This window comes from Schistocerca piceifrons, chromosome 2 (assembly GCF_021461385.2).
Source record: "Schistocerca piceifrons isolate TAMUIC-IGC-003096 chromosome 2, iqSchPice1.1, whole genome shotgun sequence".
Taxonomy (NCBI): domain Eukaryota; kingdom Metazoa; phylum Arthropoda; class Insecta; order Orthoptera; family Acrididae; genus Schistocerca; species Schistocerca piceifrons.
Window position 1 is genome coordinate 417116486 of NC_060139.1, and position 11198 is coordinate 417127683.

The following is an 11198-nucleotide window of genomic DNA, read 5'->3' on the forward strand; positions in this document are numbered from 1 at the left end:
TATGTTTGCCGAGAGGTCTCATCCGTGATGTGGAGGAGGTCCTGCCGGCGGCGCCGGCCGGTGTGTCCGAGCGGTTCTAGGCGCTACAGTCTGGAGCCGCGCGACCGCTAGGTTCGCAGGTTCGAATCCTGCCTTTGGCATGGATGTGTGTGAAGTCCTTAGGTTAGTTAGGTTTAAGTAGTTCTACGTTCTAGGGGACTGATGACCTCAGAAGTTAAGTCCCATAGTGCTCAGAGCCATTTGAACCTGCCGGCGGCTATCGAGCGCACTGGGTGCAACCAGCTGCATATAGTGGCGCATGTCGGCACGAATGACGCCTGCCGCTTGGGTTCTGAGGTCATCCTCGGCTTCTTTAGGCGGCTATCTGATTTGGTGAAGGCAACTAGCTACGCGCGCGATGTGTAGGCTAAGCTTCTATTCGTAGCATCGTACCCAGGTTTGATCGCGGTTCTCTGGTATGGAGCAAATTAGAAGGTCTAAACCAGAGGCTCAGACGGCTCTGCGACGGTATCGGATGCGAATTTCTCGATATCCGCTCTAGGGTGTAGAATTGTAGGGTTCCCCTAGGCCAGGAGTGCAGTACACGCAGAAAGTGGCTACTGGGGTAGCGGAGTATGTGTGGCGTGCACATGGGGCCTTTTTTAGGTTAGAGGACCCCTCGCTTGGGAGCAAACACGATTTTCCCGTTAAATCAGCCCCAGTGACCCCAGAGAATCTTGGTCCTCGCAGATCAGAGATAGAAAAAATTAATATGATTTTAGTAAACTGCAGGAGCATCCAAGGAAAGGTCCCAGAATTATTGAAGGTTATAATTCACAGATAGTATTGGGAACAGAAAGCTGGTTGAAGCTAGAAGTCAATGACAACGAGGTCCTATGGTGGCGGCGTTTTTATTACAGTAAGAAATTAGATAAAATCTAGCGAGGTTATCACGGATTCCGAATGTGAATTAATCTGGGTGAAATTGAGTATCAAAGAATGGTGATCGGATGCTTTTATAAACCACCTGGTTCAGGACCTGTAGTTGAAGAACGCTTCAGACAGAACTTGCATCATATAATTAGTAATTTTCCTGATCATGCTGTTGTAATACATGGTGACTTGAACCTGCCAGGTACAGATTGGGAGGGTTATGACATCCAAACTTGTGCCAGAGACAGGGAATCATGTGGCATTGTTCTGAATGTCTTGTCCGAAAATTACCTTGAGCGGATAGTTAGAGAACCAACTTATCAAATCTGTTACCATAGAGGAAGGTATCAGTGATCATAAGGCTGTGACAGCATCTATGACGACGGGTCCTACAAGGAATGATAAGAAAGGTAGGAAGATATATTTGCTCAGCAAGGGTGACGGGATACAAATTTCAGAATATCTCAGCACTCAGCATCATATATTCGGCGATGAGGCCGAAGATGTGGAGAACAAATGGAAAAAATTCAAAGGCATCGTTCAAAATGCCCCAGACAAGTATGTTCCGAGTAAGGTTTTAAGGGATGGGAAAGATCCACCATGGTCTAATAGCCATATTAGAAAAGCCCTACGTAAACAAACTTCATCTCAAATACAAGAGAAGTAAAAATCTAGCTGACAAACAAAAGCTGAAAGAAGCGAAAATGAGCGTAAGGAGAACAATGAGAGAAGCATTCAACGATTTTGAAAGTACAACGTTGTCAACCGACCTGAGTAAAAACCCTAAGAGATTTTGTTGGTATGTAATATCAGTAAGTGGGTCAAAATCATCTATTCATTCTCTCAGTGACCACACCAGCACCAAAACGGAAGATAACAGAGAGAAGGCCGAAATACTGAATTCGGTCTTCCGAAGTTGTTTCACCGAGGAAGATCGTAACACTGTCCCTCCATTCAATCGTCGTGAGAACATCAAAATGGCAGATATTGAGATAACCGATGGCGGAATTGAAAAGCATACAATAGCTTAGTATTGGAAAGGCTTCAGGACCAGATGAGATACCTATAAGATTCTATAAAGATTATGCGAAAGAACTTGCTCCTCTTCTAGCAGTAATTTATCGTAGATCGCTTGAGCAACGTAAGGTGCCTAACGACTGGAAAAAAGCGCAGGTCGTTCCCGTTTTTAAGAAAGGCCGTAAAACAGGTCCACACAATTACAGACCTATGTAGTTGCCGTCAATCTGTTGTAGAATTATGGTCCATGTTTTATGCTCAAGAATTATGACGTTCTTGGAAAATGAACAGCCCCTCTATAAAAATCAACATGAATTCCGCAAACAGAGATCCTACGAAACTCAGGTAGTTCTGTTCCTCCATGAGATCCACAGCGCAGTGGACAACGGCGCTCAGGCTGATGCCGTGTTCCTTGATTTTAATAAAGCATTTGACACCGTCCTGCATTGCCGTTTAATGAAACAAATACGAGCTTACGGAATATCGGAACAGACCTGCGATAGGATTCAAGATTTTCTTGCAGGTAGAACTCAACACGTCGCTCTTAGCGGAAATTAATCGACAGATGTAAAGGTAATATCCGGTGTACCACAGGGAAGTGTGATAGGACCGTTGCTGTTCACAATGCATGTAAATGACCTAGTAGAAAGCGTCGGATGCTCTTTAAGGCTATTCACAGATGATGCAGTTGTTTGTACCAAAGTAGTAACGCCAGAAGGTAGTATGAATTTGCAGAACGGCCAGGAGAGAATTGATGAATGGTGCAGACTCTGGCAGTTGACTCTGAACGTAAATGAATGTAACATATTGCGCACATACAGGAAAATAAATCCACTACTCTACACTACACTGTTGATGACAAACAGCTGGAGACAGCGTCTGCCATAAAAGTCTAGGTGTAACTACCCAGAGCGACCTTAAGTGGAATGACCATATAAAACAGATAGTGGGAAAGGCAGACACAAGACTCAGATTTATCGGAAGAATCTTAAGGGAATGTAACTCATCGACGAAAGAAGTGGCTCATAAGGCGTTTGTTCGCCCTATTCTTGAGTATCGTTGATCTATGTGGGATTCCTAGCAGGGAGGACTGATAGAGGAGATAGAGAAGAGAGACGTTGTGCAACACGGAGAGATTTAATATTGAAATTTCGGGATAGCACTTTTCAGGAGGAGTCACACAACATAGTATTTTCAGCCCACATACATCACGCGTATTGACCACATGGAGAAAATTTGAGAAATTAGAGCCTTACAGAAGCTTACTGACAATCATTCTTCCCACGCACCATTCACGAGTGGAACAGGGTTGGAGGGATCATACAGTGGTACCGAAAGTATCCTCCGCCACACACCATTAGGTGGCTTGTGGAGTATGATGTAGAGGTAGATGTAGAAAGAAACTGTGAACAGACGAAATAAATCTCGCGTGAACAGCCTGGTATGAGTGGGCACAGGACACAATATTTCGGCAATCGAGCACGTTGCCATCATCAGGTGCGCTGATGTACTGACCGGCAGTTGGACGGCGCCATGTAATATACAGGGTGTTACAAAAAGTTACGGCCAAATTTTCAGGACACATTCCTCACACACAAAGGAAGAAAATATGCTATGTGGACATGTGTCCGGAAACGCTTACTTTCCAAGTTAGAGCTCATTTTATTACTTCTCTTCAAATCACATTAATCATGGAATGGAAACACACAGCAACAGAACGTACCAGCGTGACTTCAAACACTTTGTTACAGGAAATGTTCAAAATGTCCTCCGTTAGCGAGGATACATGCATCCACCCTCCATCGCATGGAATCCCTGATGCGTTGATGCAGCCCTGGAGAATGGCGTATTGTATCACAGCCGTCAACAATACGAGCACGAAGAGTCTCTACATTTGGTACCGGGGTTGCGTAGAGAAGAGCTTTCAAATGCCCCCATAAATGAAAGTCAAGAGGGTTGAGGTCAGGAGAGCGTGGAGGCCATGGAATTGGTCCGCCTCTACCAATCCATCGGTCACCGAATCTGTTGTTGAGAAGCGTACGAACACTTCGACTGAAATGTCCAGGAGCTCCAACGTGCATGAACCACATGTTGTGTAGTACTTGTAAAGGCACATGTTCTAGCAGCGCCGGTACAGTATCCCGTATGAAATCATGGAGGTGAATCGAGGAAGTACAGTACATACTGACGAAACTAAAATGAGCTCTAACATGGAAATTAAGCGTTTCCGGACATATGTTCACTTAATATCTTGTCTTTATTTGTGTGTGAGGAATGTTTCCTGAAAGTTTGGCCGTACCTTTTTGTAACACCCTGTACAGGACAATCCCTCTCCCTCCACTCCCTCAGGCGCTTCCTATGAGTTGGTGCTGTCCGCGCCCCGCGAGCGGTCCAGGTACAGCGTCCGTTCTCCCGCCGTCTAAGCGCTGCGTCCTAGGTCTTCTCGTTCAGGAGGGTCTGCTGGCACCGCTCTCGTTATTCTTCCCTCGTCCCTCGAATTCGGTAAACTCTGGGAAATATCCTTTTTCTTCTTAATCCGGGTGATCGCGGGTTCCCACGCCTTTCTAAGGATGTAACCGCTGTCACGATTTAGTTGTGGCTCCTTTACTCTGATCTCTATGGCTTCTTTGATTACACAGTCCCAGTATTTGGAAGTCTGTGTCAGGACTTTGGTTTGGTCATAATCCTCGCTGTGGAGTTCCGACAGGCAATGCTCAGCGATTGCCGACATACTGGGCTACTGCAGTCTAGTGTGCCTTTGATGTTCTCGGCATCGGTCCTCAATGGTACGAATGGTCTGCCCTATGTATATACTACCGCATTGGCAAGGTATCTGATAAACCCCTGATTTACGTAGACCAAGGTTGTCCTTGACACTACCAAGAAGGCTCGTCGTTTTGCTTCGAGGACGGAAGATGGTTTTCACTTGGTGTTTACGTAAAATGCGTCCAGTCTTTCGGATAAGGCCCCATAAAACGGAATAATAGCCAAGGCTGCCTCGTCCTGAGGTTCATCCTCAGTTTCCACTGGTGCTGCAGGTGTGGGACGTACAGCCTTCCAAATTTTCCCTTCCTTGTAACCGTTCCTCCGAAACACGGTCTTCAGATGGTCCAATTCTTGTTGGAGACTGTCCCTGCCGGAGATGGTGCGAGCTCTGTGTACAAGAGTTTTGAACAAGCCATTCTTTTGTTCAAGTGGTTCAAATGGCTCTGAGCACCATGGGACTTAACTTCTGAAGTCATCAGTCCCCTAGAACTTAGAATGACTTAAACCTAGCTAACCTAAGGAGACCACACACATCCATGCCCGAGGCAGGATTCGAACCTACGACAGTAGAAATCGCGCTGTTCCGGACTATAGCGCCTAGAACCGCTCAGTCACCTTGGCCGGCCATTCTTTTGTGCTGTTCACCCGAGATTTATTTCGTCATAAAATACGCCTGGAGAAATTGAAGAATCACAAACAGTGAACAGCTTGGCGAACAATCAGGAAAGAATATTTTTAACCTTCTCAAGCCATCATACATCAATCTCTTATCTGTAATCGGATATCACGTCACTCATGGTGCACATTTGCTTGTACATTTTAGAAATACTTGACTAGCGTAGTTTAACTTTATACCTCCATAAAATCAAAATGACTCAACATATGCTAAAATAAAAACACAGATTTCGGTAGCCATATTTGATTTAATAATTTTAAAAAGGTTTTTTGTATATATTCCTTGCACATAATTATTTATTTAATACTCAGATACCTGACACTTTGTGATAAACTCATATTTGGCTATACGATGTTAAACTATAATTGTGAAACGTTTTTAAGATCTATACACGAATATACGCCTTCAGTGACGAGTGATGACAGAAAGGACAAACCAACGTCTGCTGGCGTGGAATGATAAAAGTATTTCCCCATGATTGCTCAGTAAGTGTTTCACTGTTTTTTCACAGTTCTCTCATTGTTTTCCGCAGCTGTTTGAATAATACAAAACATCTATTCCTCTCTTAACAAGAACATACATTTCACCACACTCAAGAGCGGAAATAAATTATCTATTAAAACGATTTGAGTCTGATGATAGACCAACAGGGCCGAACTGCGCCGTGTAATTGAATGAAACACGAAAAGATTTTGATTGAAGGTGTCACTGGCTATCACTGGAATAAACCAATTAGAAAAGGGGCGTTCCTGCGTGCTGGAGCCAAGTGAGCTACTGTGTGCGCCACAGTCGCGATTCGTAGTACGTGAGGTTGTGCATGCAGTGACTTCAATGATTTTATTAAAATATTGTTAAACTACGTTTTGAGACTGATTGCAGACGGTCTAGAGTGTGATATCCAGATTAAAAGGCAGTAAAGTACGCTGCCCAACAGAATTGGTCAGTTTTACGAAATCGTGTAATTGTCTCCCATTGCAACACATAAGTTTGAAATTTGCCTACAACTTTCCTCTGTAAGGACGAAAAGCGTGGAAACATGCGACGTCACCCTCGGGTTTGCGACGGTTCGAACAGCACGGTGTCGACACACACAAACACACACACACACACACACACACACACACACACACACACACACACACACACACACACAATAAGACATTCTTGGGAGTTGTAAGATACATTAATGGTATCCCACTGCCACCATATTTCACCACAATTCTGTCCAACGCCACCGTGGACATGTCAAACGATGGGAAGGTCGTCACACTCCTTCTTACACACATTTCACCTCATCTTATGACGCCTTTGCTAAGGAGGTCAGAACCACGGCGCCAAGCGTTGAAATTACGCGGTTTTCTTATGGGTAGCCGAGGAAAACATTTCACACACACTCACCGCCGTTCCGCCTCTGGAAGTTGCATTAATTTGGTCAATGGAGCCACCCCCTACTCTTTGGCGTTCATTCCAATACATTTCGAAAATGGAAACGACGACCTTCTTTACAATCTTTTACAATGCCGGCCGCCCCCTAATCCCCCCCCCCCCCTCACCCAGATGATTTAACCCTCCTCGAAGGAGCTACTGTCGTTAATTCCTTTGTGTCTTGATTCTTAGTGGGTGCAGGATCAACATGGTGTCGGTTATACATGTCCGAAAGAACAAACACCAGATCCATACTTACAACGAGAGCGGCCTATGATCAGTGATGATGCACACCACGCTCGAACTCTTACGGGGACCGGCGAAACGCCGCGACTAATGGGGTTAATGGGCAAGGGGCTCTGAATTAGTGGTGTACGGATAAGAGTTGAGAATTTGGATCCGATGGGACGCCCACTGGGGTACTCCGCGCAGTCAGGTGCAATGACCACTGTGGTGTCCGCCACTATAGCTGAATGGTCAGCGTGACTGACTGTCGTCCTAAGAGGCCTGAGTTCGATTCCCGGCTGGGTCGGGGATTTTCTCCGCTCAGGGACTGGGTGTTGTCTTCATCACCATTTCATCCCCATCCGGCGCGCAGGTCGCCCAACGTGGCGTCGAATGTAATAAGACCTGCACCAAGGCAGCGTGACCTGCCCAGTAAGGGGCCTCCCGGCCATTGATGCCAAAGGCTCATTTCCATACCATTGTGGTCAGAGTTTCTGCCTAGTAAGCAGGAGGCCCCGGTTTGAATCCCCCTACGGCACAAATTTTCGACTTTACCCATTGATTTAATTAATGCCCACTGGCAACGAATTTCATTACTTCTTTTTTGCCTCCTCTAAGGACAATGTGAGCCACACACTCCACTGAATGTGGTCGCACTACTTTGGAGTGTAGCATCAACACAATTTTTGTGCTGGTGCGCACGGTGGATCCACTATGGACCGCTCAAAAGCGTTCGACGAAATTCGAAGGTGATGCGAAGCAACAAAGTTGGCTATACTTCTTTAGTCCTCATGTGGTGCGATCAGGGGGCGATGCGACTTTGATACACGCATGAATGAAAAAGCAACGAGTCTGTCGAAGACCAACGCCCCCCCCCCCCCCCGCCCCAAACCCTCAGTTCGGCATCATCCTTGGTGTCACCGAACATCTTTGTTGAGCACGATAAAGATATACCTTTGCAAAGAGCAGCAGGTGTCTCTTTTTTTAAAGCACATCGTAAATGTCCTGTTAGGATCAAGAAATATTAAAACTTTTTCATGCCAAGTGCCCATGACCTACGAGCGACTCGTCTGCTTATCGATGGAATCATGTGATAATGTGGATACGCATAAGTCGGCATTGGGTGTGCGGGTAGGAGTAAAACCAACAAGGAGTGATAACATTTTCATACGATAATTTGATAGAAATATTAAAACTTTTTCATGCCAAGTGCCCATGACCTACGAGCGACTCGTCTGCTTATCGATGGAATCATGTGATAATGTGGATACGCATAAGTCGGCATTGGGTGTGCGGGTAGGAGTAAAACCAACAAGGAGTGATAACATTTTCATACGATAATTTGATAGTTCTCCGAGTTCTATGTTTGTGTCTTTTCCTTCCTAATATACTTTAAATGTAAAATTCATTACAGGTCTAGTTTTCCTTACATGGAATTTACTGCATTTGTGTTAACTGTGTTTCAGTCGAATGGATAAACGGTATTAGTCTGCAATCATAAAACCCATTGTTTTTTTCTGTTTATCGCCAAAGGGGATGACTGTTATGTCTATGACACTCCGTGCTCCTACATAACGAGCTCCTGATCTTTGGACTTCTTCGATGTCCTCTGTCAGTTCTATCCTGTAAAGATCCCATATCGGTCACCAGTACCCTGTGACAGGACAGACAAGTTTAGTGTAGGCAGTCTCTTTAGTAGGTCTGTTACAACTTCTAAGTGTCCTGCCAATAAAACGCAGTCTATGGTTCGCTTTCCCCACCACATTTTCTGTTTGTTCTTTTCACTTTAAGTAGTTCGTAATTACTAAGTATTTAGCTGAATGTAAGGCTTTTAGAATTGACTGATTTACCGTGTAACCAAAATTTGACGGATTCTTTTTAGTAATCACACTTCTCGATATTTAGAGTGAATTGATACTTTTCCCACCATACAGATCTCGTGTCTAAATCATTTTGGAATTGATATTGATCTCCTAATTACTTTACTAGGAGGTAAACGTCAGCATCAGCCGCAAACAAACTAAGAGTGTTTAGCTAGTCTCCTAAATCGTTTATATGTAGGTTAGGAACAGCAGCGCCTACAACACTTCCCTGGAAAACGCCAGACGTCACTTCTGTTTTACTCGATGACTTCCCGTCGATTACTATGAACTGTGACCTCCCTGACAGGAAATCACGAATGCAGTCACACAACTGGCACTATACTCCACAGGAACGCAATTTCATTACAAACCTCTTGTGTGGAACATCATCAAAAGCCTTCTGGTAATCCAAAAATATGGAATCAGCTTGAGATCCCAAGCTGATAACACTTATTGTTTCGTGCAAATAAAGAGCTAGTTGCGTTTCACATTACTGTTTCTTTCTGAATCCGTGCGTGCTATATGTCAATTGATCATTTTCTTGCAGATAATTCATAATGTTTGAATACGGTATATTTTCCAAAATCCTACTGCAAATAAACGTCTGTGATATTGGTCTGTAATTCATCGGATTACCCCTATTTGGGTATTGGTGTGATCTGTGCTACTTTCCTGACTTCAGATACGAATCTTCCGTCGAGAGAGAGGCTGTACGAGTATATGACAGCAAAGTTTGGATCTGTTGTGTCAGCATACTCTTACAAAAAGACTTAGTTGGTATAGCATCTGGGCCAGAAGAATTACCTTTGTTAAGTGATTTAAGCTGCTTCACTACACTGAGGACATCTTCATCTAAGCTATTCGTCTTGGCTGCTGTTCTTGATTCGGTTTCAGAATTACTTGGTTCGTCTGCTTTGATAAAGGAATTTCCGAAAACCGTGTTTAGTAAATTAGTAGCCCCGTCATCGGTAGTATTACCATTAGTACACCGCAATGAATGTGTTGATCGTGTCTTACCGCTGGTGTACTTTACACATGACCGAAACGTCTTGATTTTATGTCAGACTTCGACACAGTGCTTCGCTGTAGAAGCTATTGAAAACATCTCGCATTAAAGTCCGCACTACATTCCGAACTTCAGTAAGGTATTTCCAATAGGAGATTTTGTGTAGTTTTGACTTTGACATGCTTTTAATCGTTGCTTCTGCAACAGTGTTCTGACCTCTTTTGTGTACCATAGGAGATCTATTTATTTGGTATAAATTTCCAAACTGCCGCCAAGACTATTTCTTTGAATGTAAACCCTATCTCCCATACATGGTTTGAAAGAAGTGGATACTGTTTGTCAGGAAGGAGTCAAACGAATTTTTATCGACTTTTTAAAACACGTACATTTTACTTTTATTTTTGGTGGATTTGGATGTTACGGTATTCAGTAGCAATACAACGACCTTGTGGTCGGGGCTAATCCATGTATCCATCATGATGGTCCCTATTTGCTCAAGATTATTTACTGCTCAGAGGGTAAGGACGTTTTCGCAACGATACACACTTCGAGTGAGCTCCTGAATTAATTGTTCAAAATAATTATCGGAGAAAGCATTTAGCACGATTTCGAATGATGCTTTATGCCATCCATCGACTGCCACTCTCCGAGAAGCTATAAAATTTCATCAGTAAAATGAACAGTTCACATTACCCATGTTAAACGTGACCCAGTCTATGAATCTTTGCGCTCTGTTTACAGGAAGGCACCTAGGTGACATGGAGTTCCAGCTGTGGGCGCCGGATCAGCCGAATAACAACGACGGTGGCGCAGAAGAGAACTGCTTGGCCCTGTCTGTGAAAGGCTACAGCGACGTTCGCTGCGATATGAAGCTGCTCTTCGTTTGTGAAATACTGCCCGAGTGAGCCGTAGGCCCCAAGACAGACCGCAGCTCTGTGCAAGCACAGTAGCCGCAGTGGACGACGTCGATGATTTATGTAACGCGATATAAATATTTGTGAGAATGAAATGTTCAGTGTAGATAGAATACACCTTATTACGTCTTTATTATCTTAGTTTTTCAGTTTTAAAATATCAACCTCAAACTGAAATAATGAATACCAGATAATGTTTTGCTGTGTCGGTGACATTTAATCTGAATATAACGTCTATTGATAATAGTACTGTGAGTTACACGCTTAAGGCTCTGTGTTCAGAAGAAAGTTCGCTGAATATGTACTATAGCAATCGTAGTCTTTGAAGACAAATATTTTGAAATTTAAAATCTTGGATCCATTTAAGTCATTACTTTAATTTTTCGTCGGTGCTT

At 43.9% G+C, this 11198-nt stretch overlaps 1 protein-coding gene across 1 annotated transcript in view; it reads left to right on the forward strand.

Moving 5' to 3' along the window:
- LOC124777244 overlaps positions 1-10939 on the forward strand; it is an 82215-nt gene extending 71276 nt beyond the window's left edge. The window contains exon 6 of the mRNA XM_047252571.1: positions 10631-10939. Within this exon, the coding sequence (XP_047108527.1) occupies positions 10631-10794 (164 nt within the window). The 3' untranslated portion in view covers positions 10795-10939. The remainder of the gene's footprint in view (positions 1-10630) is intronic.
- Positions 10940-11198: the final 259 nt, after the last annotated feature.